The sequence below is a fragment of the Xiphophorus couchianus genome, chromosome 2 (assembly GCF_001444195.1).
Source record: "Xiphophorus couchianus chromosome 2, X_couchianus-1.0, whole genome shotgun sequence".
Taxonomy (NCBI): domain Eukaryota; kingdom Metazoa; phylum Chordata; class Actinopteri; order Cyprinodontiformes; family Poeciliidae; genus Xiphophorus; species Xiphophorus couchianus.
Window position 1 is genome coordinate 32471836 of NC_040229.1, and position 20526 is coordinate 32492361.

The 20526-nt window shown below is 41.6% G+C and overlaps 1 protein-coding gene across 1 annotated transcript in view; it reads left to right on the top strand.

Moving 5' to 3' along the window:
• Positions 1–1957: 1957 nt before the first annotated feature.
• The window catches only part of LOC114159897 (copine-8-like), a 98291-nt gene continuing 79722 nt past the window's right edge, over positions 1958–20526 (top strand). Inside the window, exons 1-2 of the mRNA XM_028042151.1 lie at positions 1958–2249; positions 16276–16316. Of these exons, the coding sequence (XP_027897952.1) occupies positions 2173–2249; positions 16276–16316 (118 nt within the window). The 5' untranslated portion in view covers positions 1958–2172. The remainder of the gene's footprint in view (positions 2250–16275; positions 16317–20526) is intronic.

Consider the following 20526-nt stretch of genomic DNA (forward strand, 5'->3'; position numbering starts at 1 on the left):
TGCGGATCCTCATGTGGTCTTTTAAAATTCTTAATTACTTTTGCTTTATTTTCACTTCCAGAAAATCTAGGACTGTAATCCCTTTCAAACTTTTCTGGTTTGTTAAAGTTATTCTGTTAACAGAGTTGGTCTCAACTTTACTCTAACCGAATCTTTTGACTAAATTTTCCTTTATATCTAAAGCTTTTGGGACATAGTGGCATTTTGTAGCACAATCAAGTGTCTATGCTAGCTTCAGTTGTTAAAAATTCCTTTTTATATCAAATATAACTTAAATGAAATTTGATTTCATAAGTTAACTCTTTGAAATTGGGTCTCTGTCTCTTTAAAACCTACTGCTCTTTCTGAAACTCCACCTTCAGGAATTCATCACAAAATTGCACATTTGTTACATCTGTCTCCATGTTGTGACACTACAATATGAGACAGATAATCTATGAAAAAATCAATCTCCTCAACTTCCACCCTTAACTACTATTACCACTTTAAGAAATATACCATTTCAGAAACAACCAATCAGAGCCGGGAGGAGGGTCTTAGAGCTGTCAACCTAGTATTGTATTAATGGCGGAGAACTAGCCTTAGCTTTTGTAGCAGGCTATGTTATGGGTGAAGCAACTGTAGCATGGCAGAAACCAAGGGGAGGGTGAGAACATGAGTGTGATTGACAGCGCTAAGACCCTCCTCCTGGCTCTGATTGGTTGTTTCTGAAATAGTGGTGGATTTCTGCAGTTTGCACTGGAATACAGCCGAGGAACAGAGGTTTTCCTTTTTTCCCCGATTATATATTTTATACTGTCATTACATCCATCCATCCATTTTCCGTTCACCCTTTGTCCCTAATGGGGTCGGGAGGGTTGCTGGTGTCTATCTCCAGCTATGTTCCAGGCGAAAGGCGGGGTTCACCCTGGACAGGTCGCCAGTCTGTCGCAGGGCAACACAGAGACATACAGGACAAACAACCATGCACACACACACACACTCACACCTAGGGAGAATTTAGATAGACCAATTAACCTGACAGTCATGTTTTTGGACTGTGGGAGGAAGCCGGAGTACCCGGAGAGAACCCACCATGCACAGGGAGAACATGCAAACTCCATGCAGAAAGACCCCAGCCGGGAATCGAACCCAGGACCTTCTTGCTGCAACAGTGCTACCAACTGCGCCACTGTGCAGCCCCTGTCATTACATAATGGTGATAAATGTAAAAAAGAGTTACATGCTGCAGCTTTACCAACATTTTCATTTTTTATCCCTCCTAAAGTGAACTTTTTACCCTGCTGTCTGGCAAGTCCACTGACCCCACATAAGCTTTTAGAGGTATCTATCTATCTATCTATCTATCTATCTATCTATCTATCTATCTATCTATCTATCCTGTATATACTGTATATACTGTATATACTGTATGTGTGTGTGTGTATGTGGTTTGTCTGTGATGTTGGGAACTGACAGTCTAACGGACTTCCCTGCGGTCCTACCATATCTGCCGCTCCTCTTCAGTGTTGCTCCATGACCTGGAAGGTTAAATAATTGAAACATAAATAATTTGTTTTATAACAACATCATAAAAAAAAAATTAAAAAAAATCTTTGAACGACCGCCATGTTTGCAGTATAGTTAAAATTGTGTTGTGACATTTCACGTCCTTTTGTCAAGCAGTCACCCCTGAGTCTGACGGCCCGTACCCCAGCCCGGCACAAGCCTTAGGCTCTGATAGATGGATACGGGGAATTTCGACCGTCTCCGGTCTCGCGCTCTCGTGCTCGTGTATGTGTGTCAGCACGTGGGTCCCCCCTCCTCTCCTCCATCCTCTCTCCTCCGGAGCTCGGAGGCGCACAAAGACGCGCTGCATCACCGCGTCCGTTTGTGTGTGTGTTTTTTTCTCCCCTCCCCCTCACCCCACTCTCTCTCACTCTCTCTCTCTCTCTCTCTCTCTCTCCCCGGTGTTTTATTTCCGCGCTTCCAGAAGAAAACACCGGTCTCGTTTGGGCTTAGTTACAACATTTGTTTTTATTTTTTATTTATCAAACTAATTAAACAAAACCAAAAAAAAAAAAAAAAAATCTTCTCTTTGTCCCCCCCTCCACTCCCGCCTCCTCTCATGCCGCCGCTACGGCTCCGGAGAAGGGGCGACCTGTGACGGACCGAGCGGGCTTCTCCGTGAACATGGCGTGCATCGGGGACGCGGACCCCTTCACCGCCGCGATACCTGCCACCAAAGTTGAGCTGACTGTGTCCTGCAGGTGAGTGCAAAGCCATGCGTGGAGTGTTGGAGGAACTCCCAGTGCGAGTAAACGCATCACTACAGGAACGCCTTTATGTAGCTGCGGAGGAGAGAGGAGAGAGGTTTGTGGCTTATGGATGCAAATGAGCATTTTCGGAAGATTTGTTTCGGTCTGCATGACCCGCTGGATGAGAGGAAAGAGGTTTTTTAGCGTGCAGATATTCTCGATGTGTTGCTGACAGCAGGATCGAGACTGAGGAGGTTGCATGGAAACACACATCAGTCCGAATGTGTGTTTGTTTCGGTGAGGTGTTGGTGATGCACAAAACACGCAGCTGCTGCATGAAGGAGTTTTGTTTATAAATTGTTTAGTCGACAGGATAGTTTTTTGTTTTGTTTTGTTTTTTTTACCCCCTCCCCCTGCCAGGCAAATAAATTAATAACTGTTGGAAAACGAAGAGAGAGGAAAAGCAAGAGCGATTGTCAATTTCTTGGAAAACTGTAAATCGGGGAGAGAAGCTAATAAAAATATGAGACTCTTTTTAAAACCTTGCAGTTTGAACCGAAAAGGAAAAAATAAAAAATTAAAATGGAAGAGTCTAATCAGGGTCTGGTCATTGCGAACAATTCCTGTCCAGTTTGGGCCGGAGATGTAGAGGTGTGATGAAGAACTGTTCTGATTCCTGTGAGATCCAAACAAAAAAACTTATGGACCGTATGGAACTGCTGAATAACAATACAGTTAGCCTCGGAGCTAAAGCTGGGTAATAAATCACATTTATTTATTATTCAGGGTTTTATGGCTCAAGAAAGCAACATAACTACATAAAATGTGTTATGATTAGAGCTGGACAATATTTAGTTCATCTATTCAACTGAAACATATTTTTATTTATCTCAAAGCAGAACTGTATGTTGTTGCAACTCATTATTCGAGATTCTTCACATAGGTGTTGTAGATGGTGATGGGAGGAAGGATCTCCTGTAGCAGTCCGTATCACAGTGATCTGCAGAAGCCTCTGTTTTTCTATGACAGTCACATGAAGAAACTCAGGGTTATCCTTAATTTCCTTCCCAACAACAGACCTTTATAGGGTTTAGTAGCTGATCTGCTAACGCTCCCAGAGACCGAGTGAGAAACTGCAGTGAATTTTGAACTGAATTTGACGGGAAAGGAAGAAAACAAGAACATGGCGCTCTGCTGCGATCACATCATCGCTGTGATCGCGTGTTTTCTCAGCACATCTAAATAGTATTTTAGCAGAGCAGCTCTGGATTCTAAGGCAGACTTGGATCAAAATCATGTGACGGGACAGAATTTGCCTCTGGGTTGTGTCTGCCACCGTACTGGAAGCGGCACAAAAACGCAACAGTTGCAGCATTTTGCTGCTGAACCTTTACGCGCTCAAACAGAGTGTTGTAGTCTGTTAAACTTCAGATTTCGTGACATGTTTGCACGGGTTTCCCTTGGATTTTGCAGACTGACTGACGCCAGAGCTCACAGAGAGCGATGGGGAAAAATCACCACGAAGGGAAGAAATTGAAGAAGAAAAGAATCCGACGAGAATCGCAATTGATCTGTCACGAACATTTTATCCAACTTTATGTTTCCTTTAAGAGTTTGACCTACAATTAAAAGCATGTGTTGTGCTTCTGTAATTGTCTTATTCTAAACACAACATGTCAGGAAAAAAGAAAAATCTATATTATGTTACGATTTACTGAATCAATTTCAGCCTCGGATGATATCCTCATTATCGCAAGACTGGAAGCAAGACTGTTGCCATTTATTGTTTTATTGGCTGAGCTGAGCGACTGACGGAGATATTATTTTATATATGTTACTTTCACACAATCTTAAAAAAAAAACTGTATTCCTGTTGGGCCTGCATTTCTGTGTGGTTCAATCACCGTCGTTTAGGTATAAGTTTTGCCTTTCTTTTTTTAAACAACAACAACCCCCCCCCCCATCCCCCCCCCCCCCCCCCCCCCTCCCCCCCACACACACACACACACAAATATTAACTGCAAGCCATGTGTGACATGTTTGCTGATCAAAGATTTTAAAGTAAATTTTATTTCTAGCGACATTAAATCTGTGAAACATCACTTGCGGTAACGTCCTGAAAATGTCTGAGCAGAAAAAGTCAGCCTGGTAACGACCTTAATGGTTTGAGAGAGCCAGTGTGGACGCTGCTTCGTGAAACGGAGCTGGCGCCATCTGGGTGTTTTTGTTTGTTTGTCTTTTTTAAGGCATAGTAGGAGAAATGTTTATCTGAGCTGTGACTCATCTCAGTTTTCTAACAAACGACGCTTTTATTCATGCGAGCGTAATGCATAAGCCTGGGCTTCCACGTCCTCCTGACAGCTAATAGGACGGATCCGACGGAAAATGGGCAAAGAGCGGCCGAGCTGTTTTAATGGATGCAAAGGCATTTGGAGTCACACAGTTATTAGGCGATGTATTGTTGTTATGAGGAGACACGTAGCAGCTCCAGCTCTTGGGAATTAAACTGGAGAGAGAGATTGTGAGTAGAAATCTAGCCAACTCCAGGTTTCTCTGGTCCAACACACCTGGAAGAAATGATTCAATAACCTTACAGTCAGGTTCTATAAGCAGGGGATGTTCAAAGTGCGGCCCGAGGGCCATTTGTGGCAATTGGACTAGTTTTTTTTTTTTTTTTCCTTTTTGTTGCGGCCCCTAGCAGTTTGTAACATCAAGATTGATACAAACGTGACCCGTCCAGCGCAGGTGGTTGAGGCAGATGGAGAATTTTCCTAATCAGAGGGAAAATATTACCGACATGATTTTCCTACAATGGAAAATGTAAAGTACGACACAAAATCTTTGTCTTTTTACAACTAAGCTTTTATAATGAGTTTTTTTTTTTTTTTAAAGAAAGGTTCTCTGTCTATTAAACACCTTTTACTAAGCTTTGGCAGTAGTTTCTTTGCTTTCTTACTTTAAATGTTTCGGATTTTTAACAGGACATTGGAAAGTGTGGAAAGCCACAGTGCAGCTACCAGCCGCTGAGCACTGAACAACAGAATCAGTTTCAATCACCGTGAATGTGAGCTGGCCCTGAATGCGGTTAGTAACGCTATGAATCCTTTCATTTGACACGGCTGTGAAACACCATTCAATCTCCACTTGTTTTTTTTATTATTATTATTCATCTTCTCAGTTCTCTTTCAGTTGACACGTTTACTTTAGATGCCAGCGTTCTCCTCTACACACCTGCACAAGTTAAGCTGCTTGACAGACACGTCCTCTGCGTAGCTTCTTTTTTTTTCTTCTTTTACAGTAAGGAAAGAAACATTTTTAGCTTCTCGAGTTGTCACCTAACAACCGTACTAATATTTCTTAGCCGTCCCATCTCGTGGGCGGTGTGATTCTCCCACTCTGACGTCTTTGTGAACCGCTAAGGCGTTCGCCATTCTCCTTCACTCAATGAATCAAGACTCGTCTCAGGGCTCGTTGCTAGTCGAAACCAAGCAGAGCCAACGGTCTGATTTAACTCCAGCCAGTTTCTACACGAACACATAGCCATTCGACCCACGAGCGCCTTTTAGTTCTGGTCCCACACACTCAAAGCCGCTTCATACATCCTGGCTGGATAGTAAACAGCAACCTTGGCAGGCATTTAGCGCCGCAGGATCAAAAGACCCTTGCAAACCGTGGGGTCTGGGAGGCCGTGTAGGGTGGTGGTGGTGGTGGGGGGGGGGCGTGTTTGTGCAGAGAGACGTAGGTGCTGTCTACTGATCTGAGTGGTGCACAGCACAGAGGTAGCCGTGGGTAGCCATGACCTTTGGACAACAAAAGGTAGGAAGTGTATTCCTTCTGAGAATTGAGGTGTTCCAATGTGGCTGCATTGAAGCTGGTGTCTGACATGTAGGGAGGTTGGTCGATGTGTCACAGCCAATGCTGCGCTTCCCCAAAGGAAGGTAAAAAAAAAAAAAGAGGAGCTGAAAAGATTTCATTCATGGGAAAAAGGGAATTTGAACTGCGTAGGAATGCCGGTGGTTTAGTTTTACATTGATAGGATAAAGCCAGGGTAATTGGGATCGAAAGGGAATTTTCATTAAAGATTTCTAGGTTGGAGAAACGTAGTTCAAAAGAGAAAACACAGTCCAAAATTAGACCTGTCCTTCTTACAAAATTGTTTGGGTGTCATAAAGCATTTAATGTGTTTCTTATTCACACAATATAGGCAAATCTTTATACGTATGATTGACCTGGGTATTGCCATCCTGTGCTATTATGCTTGATTAAAATCAACACTCGGTTTTCTCCCATTCACTTGAATTTCCCCGATAGATTCTCTACCGAGCCAATCAGCAGACAGAGGGAGAGGTTGTGAATGATGACAGAATTGTAGTCTGCCTGTCGTTTCAGCAAAGGCAGTGAAGGAAGTGAACGAAGCCGTTTGGTCCATGTTGGCCACGCATCCAAATATTGAATTAGCATTAACATCCACCACAATTGGATTGGCTCTAACATCATCACAGTGGAGGATGTTTGTTTACAGCGCAGACAATGTCCAGTTAGCTTCAAAGTCGAACTTCAAACTGGTGCATTACAGACAAAACGTTAGCGATTGGGTAAAATTGAAAATCTCCAGGAAGCAATCGTTTCTTGATAGAGTCCAGACCGTCTGGATGAAGCAAAGTGTTGAACAAGGAGGTAGTTTTACCAGGCTAGATGGGGTGGAGTCACATGACTACAGACTGTACACATAGAGCATTGTCTTAAAACGACGTGAGTACAGTCTACCTATGGATTGATAGTTGGGTTATCTTCGAAATAACTTCAGCTCATTGTTTCTTGTCGTCTTGTTGCTTCCTTTGATACTTGCCTTAATTGTAAGGTAGGACAAAACAGTGTAGATATCTTTACATTTACAGTTTGTAGTAGAATTGATACATTTTTTTGAAATCTTTGTTTTTATAGTTACTGGTGAATCTATAAAAATAAGCAGCTGGTGGCTTTGGAAAATCAAACTGATTGTTTTCTTTGTGTTTTTCATAGAATCAACTTGACCACCAGATCCACTCTAATTTGCCAAACCGTATCAGACTGAAACATTAAAAAAACTCCCCCCAAAAAACATGGGTTTGCAAGTCTTTGGACCTAGTAATAACTTTTATACACACAAACAAAATGCTAGCACAGAGCTGGAGTAGAGCAATAGCAACAATGTCCTCAGTTCTGATCAGCCCCAGTTGGGAATTGTGAACCACTTCAAGGCTCAGCAGAAGTTACTCTAAGTGGTTACATTAAGGAGTTTTTTTGTTTTGTTTTTTTGAAGCAGTCATTTGGTGTAATTAATGCACCACACTGCTGCTGGAGCTTCACCTGGTTACCCCAGAGAGCCGCGTCGGCTCCATTACGTTACTGACCGCCTCGCCCCGTGTGCCTCTCCGCTCCCCCGGCTTTCATCTTTTGCGTAGCCACTTACCCGCATCCCTCTGATTGCAGCGCGGGGATTTGAAGGCATCATGATGATTAGTGTCCTGTGTTTGATGCTTTTCCGCTGAAGGAAGCTGGGAAATTTAATGCAGATTTATACAGAACTTTTATGATACAAAAGACGTACAGAAATCTCTTAGACATGCAAAATGCAAAATGTTGTTTTATTTTGGTTAATGGATTCCATATGGTATTACGGTATCTTTCTTCCTAAAGTGCGCTTGTTGGGCTTTTCTTAAAACAGAGATTTTTTTTCTCGGTTTGCTGTTCTGTAGCATACTGCTGTGTATTAACACCACAAGCAACAGAAAACTGTAACCAACCTTAGAGAAGCAAATGTTGCTGGCTTTCAACCTCAGAAGGGTTATTAGGCCATTTTCATTATGGAAGACCCTGAATGTCACTCCAACAGCAACATTTGCAAGTTCTGATGTAGCGAACGCTGCCATCTACTGGCCAAACATCCAGCATGGAGAGCAGGACTGCTGACATGGAGCGACCTGCCAAAGCTCTCCAGTCTGGGAGTAGAGCGGTGGATCACTCTCATCCACTGGTGGCTTTGTGCCTTACCAGAGGCATGACACTCTGAAATATTTCTAAGTCCAAACCTCCAACTCGGATGGGAGGACTCTCCATTTGTTTCTGAGATGTGTGGTCCATGCCCAGTAGGATTTTTGGAGACTTCCTTTAGCATCTTGCAGTCCGCTTTCAGGGTGACTTTGCTTCGACGGCCAGACCTGGGCATATTTTAAATGTTTTCCACAGGTAGACTTTAAAAAAAAAAAGTCTTATTGTTTTAAATGCTTTTGAGAACCTTTCGAAATACTTTACCAGACTCAGTCAGGAAACACACCAAACTAAATGTCTGAGGTTTAAACAGGGCAAACCGCTTTCAAAATTCTGAGTAATGATGTTCTAATCTTGCTCACTTGCTCTGAAACAGACATGTTGAAGTCATTTTCTTCAGTTTTGTATTTCTATATATGCTATAAAAATACCCTGTTTGTCATAAGTCGTCCTAACCTTTCCACGTATTTGATATTTGATCACTCGTTTCTTTTTTAAACTTTTTTTGATAGTTATTTTTCTGGCTCCATCCATTCAAAGCCAAGCATAGCTGCTTCTGTTTTTTTTTTTTTCAAAGAGCACATGAATGCATCTTGCCCTGACGGATTGGAATTCCCCCCCTCCATCTCCTCGCCTCGGTATTTAAAGCTGCAGTTGCTGTTTTTAGGTGGCCGTGATGTTTCAGGTGGGACTTCAAATGTAATTCTGATGTTGAGGAAGGACCGCTGGCGTAAATGTTTGATAAAGTATGAGGCACTCTGCTCGCACCGCCCCGACATTTTCCCAGGCTGCCCGTGGAGGAAAGGGTTTTTTAAAGTGTGAGTCGTCTCTGTCAGGGCCAGGTGGAAGCCTTCGAGTGCAAATGAATCATAGGGAGGTTCCCCTCCCACACACACAGTTTTTCCCCTTTCCTTTTTAATATCTTGTTCCTTTCACCCTACCATACTGAGCCGACTGGGTACAGTATTCCCAGGGTTATAATAGTTTTGGGTTTTTAGTTTTTATTTTGTTGTGACTTTTTCTTTATATAATTCAGTTCAATTTAATTAGTTTTTATAGTGTGTTTGCTAGCTTTCGTTTGTTATTATTGAATCCTGATACACTAGTGGAGCAGTTGTCAGTCAGTTGCTACGGCAGCGGGTCTGGGTATAGCAAAGCCAACGCAGAGAGCGAGAAAAAAGAAGATACAAAGGTTTTTGAGTTGTTCAACTGTTTTCCTGCATTATGTTTTCTTTGCTGTGGCGTACTGCACTAGACTAATAATACCTAATAATAATAATAATAACTAACTAATAATAATCCAGGTCTTACTGTAACAAAATTGTTCTACCGCGTTAACACGGCTACGGATGACCGAATCGTCTTTTTGCCCTCAGATGTTTTGCACATGCTTGAAATTTCCAGATGTTAACAATAAGACGCAATGTGTCTGTACATCGATTGGATAATGAATACTCAACAAAAGATATAATTTTCAAAAAATTTCTGTTTATTATTGTTGAACAACCAAATGACTCTGGCGGTCTCTGCCAACTTTTGCAGTTGCCATTTTGTGCCACTAGGAGGAGTCTGGAGTGCCGTAATTTGTAAACTGCTTGTGTGCTTCAATTCGAAAGGCTGATACATTCATAATCACAAAAACAGAGGATATCATATCTGGAATTTCAGTATGTTTTAGTTTTATAAATGCACGATATAGTTCCAGTTAGTTTTCATTTATTTCAGTTAACAAAATGTTTTCTCAACTTCATTTTTTTTTTAGGTAACTATAATAACCTTGAGTATTCCTCTGTCTTGGGCGTTTATCCCTTTTGGCAGTTGCCGACGTCTCCCACTTATCGCTCCTACACAATCTCCTGGACTGTCCGCCGGCGATACAACCCCCCCCAAAACGGAACCTCAATATTATTGTCATGTATTTAAGGTCTGAAAGTTGGAGAAGGGCCAGTGGGCGTTGTCTGACAGGGAAGCAACAGAGCGTGGCATTTCACCATCTGGGCCACACAGGGCTCAGCACAACACGAGTGCCTGATCTAGATACATCACTAGCCATCCAGGGTTTGCGAAAGCTCGCCGCTTGTTACACAGGACAGGACCCAGCGCTCGCCCCGCAGCTCTCTTTCTTTCTCGCTCTCTCTATCCCCCTTCTCCTGCTACGTCTTTGTGGGTTTTGCAGTAGAGCACAATATGGACGTAGTCAAGCTGTTGTGATTGCTGTCTTTAGGATTGCAAAGAACCGTCCTTCAGAAACTCTACAGTGGCGTGACGGAGTATTTTCCCCAACAAAGATTTTTTTCTTCTGTTTTCGCTTTTTAGTCACTCAGAAATGCTCCCGATAACCAAACACGTTTTATATTTGACAAAGATGCAAAGGATTCTGATGATTAAAGTTTGGGTATGTAACTGTCCGAAACCTTCAAAACGGTTCCACAGAAAATGTTCCACAAAGTCAGGATGTTTTCCCATCAGTCCTTAAGTACGTTACGTCAGAAGCGGGTTTCATCTTGTAACCACCCTCCCCCCCCCAGATGCTTTTCTACCCCGTCTCTTTCTTATTGCTGACTCATGAAGTGAGTCGAGGCCTGCTAGTAGTTCTGTTAGCACAAACACAATTAAACACTAAAACGTTCACACCCCTGGCAGATTTAGGTTTAAGATACTCTTTTTATTTTACTAATATGTCTCTTCTGACTCAAAAGTAATTTTAATTTATCTGTCTGCTGTAATTTTAATTGAGTTGATTGCAATTAATAACATTTTAATCAAAAGCCCTATGTGGACAAAATACACCTAATTTTCAAATCAGAATCTATTTTAGTTGCTAAATTATTGAATAAATCTAGATATTACAATTATTTTTAATCTATCATTTAGGTTATTCAGCTTTCAGGTGTTAAAGGAAACCTCTGTGCTGCTACGACATGTTTATCATTGAGATGCTATTTAAGGCTTGGATAGCGCTGCTAATAGGCTAACTCCTTTTAGGACAACTTGAACACAATAGTCTTTTCCAGCGCCCCTCAGTTTGTCCTTTGAAACAAAAATGAAATGAAGAGAAAAGGTTTTGTCATCCATTGCTCTTGTTTGCAGATGTCGCTTTTGTGCAAACGTGCAAATTTAAAGTTTCAGAGTGGTACCTTTTTGTATGTAAAAAAAACAAGCAAACGAGAAAAACACCTCAATCACTAAAGATAAATCATCTCAAACACCATTAGAGACATGCAAAGTTCTGGTCTGCAAATATAAAAAGGGTTTTCCATTAGTGTTATGGAAGAGTATCAGGAATTTTCAGCATGTCAAATCTTAAAATGTTAGATTGTTTTGATTATCTTTTACGTGAGTTCCAAACCTGCGTACTCTTAAGATTATCAGCTCCTTACAGGTCAGTCTCATCTACGCTTCTCAAGCTGTGTCCAAACAGTGTTTTCTAAATCCTTCCATATGTGCCACCTCCAGCATGACGTTTGTGAAGGCCAGTGTGAGAAACGGCTGAAATCTTGAAGCAGTTCCGTCATTGTGGGAAACATTAACTCCTGTGGGACCGGCAGTCATCTTTCTGACATTTGTTTTCTGCCATCCTGCCCTGGTTGCCAAAGGATGGCAACCAGGGCATCATTGGTGCCCTGGTTGCCATCCTGACAACCTGGTCCTGCAGGTTGTCTTGACGTTACTTTGACAAAACAGTTTCTCATTCCAAAAGTTTTTGATGCATTTCTTGCATATTGCTTTGGGTTTTCTTTCACATTTTAAAATGTATATTTTTAATGCTTTATTTTGTATTTAATGCTCTCATTTATATATTGTAGTGCTTTTGTTGTCACAAAACCAAAGGTTTGAGAGTCTGACTGAAAAGGAATTAGCTTAAATGATTGGGTCTTAAAGGAACAGTATTATGTAAAATCAAATTATTTGAGCTTTACATCGTGTTGCAATATTATTCCCTTACCTGAAACATACTTGGAGTGTTGCCTTCATTTTATCATGAATGTTTGACAAATCCTTTAATCTCCATGGCAACCATGCAGCTGTGCAAAATGCCTGGCTGGACCTAGCTTCACTTTCTAGACGCAGCTCCTCCTTGGAGCTGCAGTTTCCAAGCTTCCCCTGCGACTCCCCCACTCAGCTCCTTCAGACTAGCCAGCAGCAATTAGCAGCAAACACCTGGAACTGCACATCTGTTGAGATCTTCGTAGGAGCTACTTCTCAGTGAAACACGGGTAAAAACAATAAAGGGGTAATAGAGGAGCCATGTTGTGATGACTTTCTGAAGGCAGAGCGGAGCTTCAGAAAGAGCAGGAGTTTTTAAAGAGACAGAGGCCCAATGTCAAGATTTTAAATCACAAAGTCAAATTTCTTTTAAGTTGATACATATTGCATTTTTTAACAACTAAAGTGCATAAAGTTACTTGATTGTGTTATAAAATGACAACACATAACACTGCCCCTGTAGCATTTTGACATACAGAGGAGTTCACGAAGGACTCAAAGAGAGCAAAGTGCCCAGGAGCTACGGCTGCAAAACAAGCCCAAATCATCACTCCACCACCACCATGCATCAAACTTAGTTGCAGGTGTTTGTGATGGGTTTTTCTTTGAGCGTAAACTCTACTTTAGTCTCATCTCTTCAAAGTCTTCTGGTTTATTTAGAGGCAACTTTAAACTTTTCTTGGGGAAAAAAGAGACTTTTAACTTGTTCTGTTTAAATCCAGGCCCATGCCAGGAAACCAATCCATGTCGTTAACTGTTGTTGATATGTATTTATTTGGGCCTGTATGTAGAATTTTGATCCTATTAGAGACAATTTGAGATCATTATGAGCAACTTGTATGTAACTCTTTGTTTTTTTTCTTTGAGTATTGCACACTTTGAGGTTTGGGTGAATTCGCTAAGATGTCCAGTAGTCAGAAGATTAGAATTGAGCTAATTTTTGCAGCTTTGAATAATCTTCCTCACTGTAGTGACGGATTTTAAATAGTTTAGAAAGAGCACTATAATCCGCTCCAAATTGGGTTCCTGTTTTTGCTCTTGTGGGGTTTCTGCTGAAGTATTTCCATTTTGGTGTTAATACAAGGCTGTATAAACCTTTTCAAACTAACTTCTCAGTCCTGAATTATATGATATCGCCTTTACGAATAATATTTAACATCATAACTTAGTGTCAGAACAAAAGATTTGAAACTAGGTGTCAATTTAATACATTTCCTGTAAGACTTTATGCATGAGGCAGACCGCAAAGGGAGGCATCTTAAAGCAGCAGGGAGGTAATTATTGTCATTTATATATTTTATTTTAAATGTAGGCCATCATTTAGGTATGATAAGTGCAGACAAATTAAATCTAATCTTAGCAATTTAATTAGCACAAAGTTTGATTTAACTCTGTTGCTGCACTTTGCAGTTGCGCTCTATTGAAACGAATTAAGCTTTGCTGCGTGATCATTTAATCTTTTCTATGATTCATACCATCAATTTTAAATTCAATAAAGCACCGCAAGAAAATGTACTGCTGATAATATTTTATGAGTCCTCTGCTGATATGACTGCTGGTTGACGATCTTATGATAATATTTAGTCGCACTTATAATAATACTCCCTGAAAGAAGATAATCTGATATCTTTCCATACTAATCTGCTAAAACAAATCTAAGAAGTTGGCTAAATTATGCAGTTATCCTCTTGCCTTATGTCTTAAGAGAATAAAATAACTACATTGTGTGGCTGAGATTCTGTGTCAGTGGCTCATTTCTGGTCTCTGCTTACGTAAAGTCATTTGACTTGTCCAGTCTGATGTCAGCCAGTTCTAAATTTCCATTTCAAAACTACTACCATCAATGATCAAAAATGTCAATTTTTTCCCAGACTCCCTGCTACGATCCGCCATCACTTATTCACAGAGACAGAGGCGACGTCACACTGTGTGTGTGAGAGGAGTTGGCGCAAAACAGAAATCTCCATGTGTGTTGCCGTCTTCCAGAACGGGGATTGAAAGCTAAAAATAATAATAATTAAACAGAGTGGTTTTGCTATTCAACCTTCCTGTTATTTGTTGAGGTTTTGCACCTTCTGTAGAAGCAGCAGCGTTAAAGAACAACTGCCGTACAGTCTCTCCCCGGTTAGTGGATTTCTGCACCGTTTGTGTTTCCTCTGACTTCATTTTCCATCACCTCACTGTTCCGCGTCGAGTTATTTAGTATCAACTTTTACGCCGAAGAGTGTTGGGGTTGGCTTTGGGTTTCTGACGAATAATTTTAGGTTTATAGCTTTCAGGACAGGATGAAAATGGCAGATTTCTCTTATGTTTACTCATCACTGAATGCAGATGGGAGTACTGAACAAACTGGACCATACTCATAGCCATACTACCTTTGGTTTGTAGATGAACCTGATTTAGAACACAGATCTGTATCTTCATCCATGGTACCTATGGAACATTATATTTTATTGATTTATCTTTTAAGTAAACTTGCATAAACAAAACATATGCAGTTTTTTTTTCAATAAAAATTAATTGATTATAAAATCTGAAACCATTTTAGCTCTAACCACTAGGGGAGCACCGATTGCAGTTTATTGGCCCATCACTGTTCTCTAAAATGCCTGACCTGCCGATTCTGGTTTTGTACGATTGTGTCTGAAAATATAGCGATAAAGTCACTAAGTTTGCAACAGTGGACACGGACGTGCAGACGTGACCCAGTGGGCGGGTCAATCAGTGGCTGGTTTTCAGATACGTCATCTTGAGTCAGCACACAGCTTCAGGTGTTGCAGCGAGAAAGTAACATTCAGTCGCCAAATCTGGGTGTAGTGATCTGGGGGCCTCAAGAGACACATAAAGACAGTTACAATGTTGGCCTTTTGTCACCTGATAGAAGACATTTCCGGGATTAAAGAGCCAGTAGGTCAGAACGAGAACCAAAGATGGAGAAGCAGCATTCAGCTTCTATGAACCACAAATCTTTAACAAACATCCAGAAAACTTCAAAAAGCTGGAACACAGAGTTCTTTTAAATCAGGGATAAAAGCCCACCTGGTTAGAGTTGCCTTATATCAGCAGTAAGTGGAACATTGACCAAAATATTTGATGTGTATGTGCTTGACGATTTTGATGATGTATTGTGAAAATGTAATGTTTATTATATGATGTTTTGGTGACGTAAAACACTTTGAACTGCCTTGTTGCTGAAATGTGCTATACAAATTTGTAAAGGTAGTTAAGATCAACAGCTAAGATTTTATCCATTGATCCTCCACAGTGAAGGAAATCAGGGTGGATTTATCGGTGCTACCACCCGTAAACAGATTTCTATCTGCTATTAGCTTGGATTGCAGTGAGGTTGCACTGCGTCTGGAGCACAGCCCCAAGTGACCGTTTATGAAATGCTACAAATTTAAGGGCTGCCACTCAAGCCTGAGCTCATGTCTCCACTTTAGGGACTGGTAGAAGTTCACAAATCTTTATCCAACCAGACAGGTCTCTCTACCCTAAATCGGAGCTTATCCACGATTTCCTTTCCGTCATCTCTCGGGTGTTCTGATCCTTCCAAACTTGTCAATCCAGACTTCTGTCAGCACTGAGGTCCGTCTCCACTGTAATAGGACCCATAGCTCCATTTATTTCTCTTAGTGTACAGAGTGGGAAAAAAACACAAAAAAACAACAACTGCAGTGCCATGTAAATTTCATGGCATCCTCTGCTGTTGTTTCTAGCAAAGCGAAGGGTGCAAAGAGAGTGAAAAATAGTCCCAGTACTGAAGTTCTGTTGTGGTACGGCTGAAATATGCATAAGCCCCACTGTATGCTTGATGTTGTTGTCTGCTTAACGTTGCTGCCTAGATGATTGGAAGAAAAGGCTTTTGTTAATGAAGTCAGAAGAGGATTAGGAGTAAACAAGTTGTCAGGGTCAGTGAGGAAGCTAATTAGGAGAGTTTTAATGATGTAATAACTTCCTTTGCTGTGGCAGGAGAGAAGTGTAATTAATTTCTCTGTCCGTGTGTCTTTGTTCTCTTCAGGAACCTGCTGGATAGAGACACGTTCTCCAAGTCTGATCCAAGTAAGCTTCTCCCTGATCTGTTTTCCTAGTCCAACCTACTACCACACACACAGACCCACACCCACAGCCATGCACACACACACACACACACATCACCAGCAGGTCCTCACAACAGCTCCCAGCAGGTCTTACAAACACGTAGAAGCACCCTGCACGCGTACATTTCAGCAGACAAACTGGCGCCACACGCCAACACGTTTTAACTGAACAAAATCAGGCTGGCATTCACTGCGAATGGACACGCCCGCACACACACACACACACACACACACACACACACACACACACACACACACAAATGCCAATCCACACTGTTTGGCCTGTGTGAATCAGTGGGCATTTGCATATGTCAGGGGTCATATTCGTCACTGTTCTCTGCTCTCAATGTGAGTGAGGGGAACCAGATCACCCACACACACACACACACACACCCATACCGACCACACTTGCACAGACACACACCTCACTCGCTGGCTGTTTTAATTTGACTACCAGTCTGATGGTTTTTAAAGGTTTTGATCTACACCGTCATTAAGGGTGCATTCACACCAGCTGTCTTTAGTTCGTTTTAGTTGAACTCTCGTTTGTTTGCCGAGAAAGTCCGGTTCGCTTGGGGAGGTGTGAATGTAAATCAGACTGAATGTGTTCTGTGTGTCAAAAACGCATCCAACGTGTTAAGTTGGACGCTTGATGTGCGTCAAAATCGCTCTCGACCCTCGTCTGAACAAAGCATGGAGGAGCCTCTTGACGTTTGCCTTTTTTTTCCTCTCCCGCTCTCTTTGTACAATGGCGGACGAGTTACGGAGAGAGTCGCAGCTTTAGTGAACTGTATAAATTCACAAGACAATTCATAGGTGTTGTGAATTTGAGTTTCATAACCTGGCTGTGGGCTGTTGAGGGTCTCTTTGAGCACCATTTTCATCTCACCCGAGCCCAGTTTGACGACCTGCTGACCCTCCTCGGTGCCTCAATCTCCTAACAGGACACCAACTACAGACCACTTCATGACATGTACGTGGGCATCTTTGCGTCTATCTGCAAAGATTCCGATTTTCCAGCTGCAGCATTGGCTACGTTGGACGTGCTTTGAACGCTCTAAACACTTCATACGCTCAGCGGAAGGCACATTTTAAAACGCACCGCAAGACTTCTCGCAGCGCCCACATAGATTTTGCATGTAAACCAGATGCTCCTAACACTCAAATTATGTTTGGTCTGAACGTAGAATAATCAAACTCTGATGTAGAGCAAAAGCTTGAACTCTGGCCAAACCAAGACATATGTTTGTATGTTTACGAATGCATATATGACAGCCAACCGGATTAGAGACCACTCCAAAGGCAAGAAGTGGACCACAACGGAGGGCATTCTGGTAAACACAACCATAACAAACGCGACTTTCTACCGCTAGCTGGAGAAACGGCTCATGGTCTTTTGCTAAAGACAAACGAGAAATCCTACAACCACTAAAATCTGACGACACTATTTTATTTACATTTCATGAAGAAGGAAGTCACGCTTCATAGGTTTTTGTGTCGTTTCCTGCAGCAGTTCTCGTTGCAGCGCCACCACAGGTGACGAGGTGAACAGGTTTTCCAAAGTGTTTGCTTTATTTGACACAGTGCAGTGTGACAGAGAACTGCAGCAACTGAAAATGCAACAAATGTTGCAACTTTAGTCCCCAGTCAAACAGAGTCCACCGGACTCTCGGGATTAAAAGACACCCTAAGATCTCAGGTTACAGAAATGAGATGTTCCATTACTTGTAAACTTGCTTCCCTCAATATAGAAAACTGTTATCTATGAGACTCACATCCTGACACGGATTACTGTCATCTGGTTTGCTTCCTTCAACTTGTTCGCACTTGACTAGCCAACATTTAAATGAACCATTTTTTGTTGAATGCATAATAAGCCTGCTTGAATTGGATTTCTTTTTTTTTTAATACCCAGTGTTCTGAGGTATGAAACAAAGCCATCTGCCGTTTTGTTTATGCCCATTTCTACTGTAGAAGATGTGTTTATGTGAGCCCAGTAAATAATATCCCCCAGTCGCTTAGAGCTGTTCTGGTTTCAGGGGTCACAGTCTGTCATTTTGCATACAAGTCAACTGTCCTAAATCTGCATTTGTATGTATCTTATTCATGGAAATTCTCAACTACAACAACAATGAACTAATATGCAATGGCTGACATCAAGGTGGTTCAAAGTCCGGATTTTTAATATCTGACCTTTTTTAATAGATTAATAATTAATCGATCACCAAATTAGTTGACGATTATTTCAACAATCGATTAATCACAATCATTTCAATCCACTCTATAACAATTCGTCTCGTAGCCATACCATTCTAACTCATATATCATATAAGGTTTCACACAAACGCCTCTCCTCAGTCCTGTTCGAGATTTATCGTAATCCCTCGTTTACATCGCTCACTCCTGCGTTTCCGCTAGCAACCCGGACAGTTCGCTGCTATAGCTACAATTATCGCGGCCCGGGCTACTGTGAGCTGTGTGGTTGAGGTTGCTAGCGAAGCCAAAATCTGCAGAGCTCCCAGAATTGTGGATTGGACCTTTAAATGTCAGATGGTGGGAAAGGAAAGGAGGATGAGCATCCCTGCCCGCCCCAACGTTTATCCAAGGAGGCACTTGTGCTGCGTCCATGTCTCTGCTCTGCTGACAGCACTGGCCCCAGTCACACAGCATTAGACTGCCCCGACAGAGCTGCGCACACACACACTCACGCCCACCCCCCACCCCCCTCCCCCCACACACATACATCTCAGGCCACCGGCAAGCTCACAGACCTTATTCATATCAGCTTATAAAGCTGAACAGCATTCCAGTGTTTTACTTTTTTGCATGTTTGTGGGCGTGTGCATGCGTGGGCGTGTGTGTGTGTGTGTTTCATCCCTTGTGTTTGCTTCAGCAGACATGGAAAAGGGCATTAAGCAGACAGGAACCCTGTCAAACTATGTACCTTATGTACTGCCTGCATTGTAGCAGTAAATATAGCCTGGAGTAATCTGGAAAAGGAGGAATTAGGTGGAGAACGCACCACTATGTGTGCCAGGCATCTGCTGCTGTTTACAGATATTGTTCTTGGTCTTTGTTAGGAATGCAAAGGCTATACCTCAATCTATACCTACTACATTTACATCATATGATGTAAATCAACAAGCTACTACATTTACTACATACAGCTTGTTGATTCCAAACTAGCTATCAAGCTATCCAAACCATTCTGACCAAATGAAAAAAAAGAAAATGGAAAAAAAAGTAATTATCCATGAAAAATAAATAGTTGTGCCACACCTAAAATTTGCAGTAACTGTTACATCAGATATTGGCCCGCTCTTCCTTGTGGAATTGTTTCATTTGAGCAATGTTTAGTTTTTCTTTATGAACACCTTAGGTTTCTTTTTGTTGTTGTTGTTGTTTTTTTTTGCTGTTGGTGGTGTTCGTTAAGCACTGAATTTCAATTTTATCTCATTTTTATTAAAAGACATTGAGATTCAGATGTGGCATACATGCTACCACCACCATGTTTGATTAAAAGTTAGATTTTTTTTTCTTTTCTGTTTTTCTTAATAAGGTGTTACTTTTACATCAGATGTGATGGAATGCACATGCAGCGCTGCAGCTAACGATTACTTTAGTAATCGAGCATTCTATTGATTATTCTGATGATTAACTACTCGGATAATTATTTTTATTTTATTTTGGCTTAATTACTGCGCAGATGGTGCTGTTCTACTAGCAGTTGGCATGTTTTGACGTCTGCTTTCTCCAGTTGACGATTATTTCAATAAACATTTAGTCACAATTAATCACGATTAATCGTTTCAGCCCTATGCACATCCTTGATAAAGTTGAAATTTTACCTCATTAGTCCACAGAATATTTTCCTAAAAGTCTTGGGGATCAACCAACAGTCTTTGGTGGCCATGCTAACTAGCCTGATCATTCATTATTCTGTTGTGATGAACCTGCTGTAACATAGCAGAGAGGAAGTGGGAGAGAATATGAGCACAATTGACAGTACTAAGGCCCTCCTCCTGCCTCTGATTGGTTGTTTCTGGCGGAGTGGAGTATTTCTGCAGATGACAGCAGGACTATTGAGGACAGGAGCTCAATTTTCCCTCCCCACAGTTTATCTGTCTTATGCTGTCAGGACTTAATGGTCATTTTAACCAATATGCAAAAAG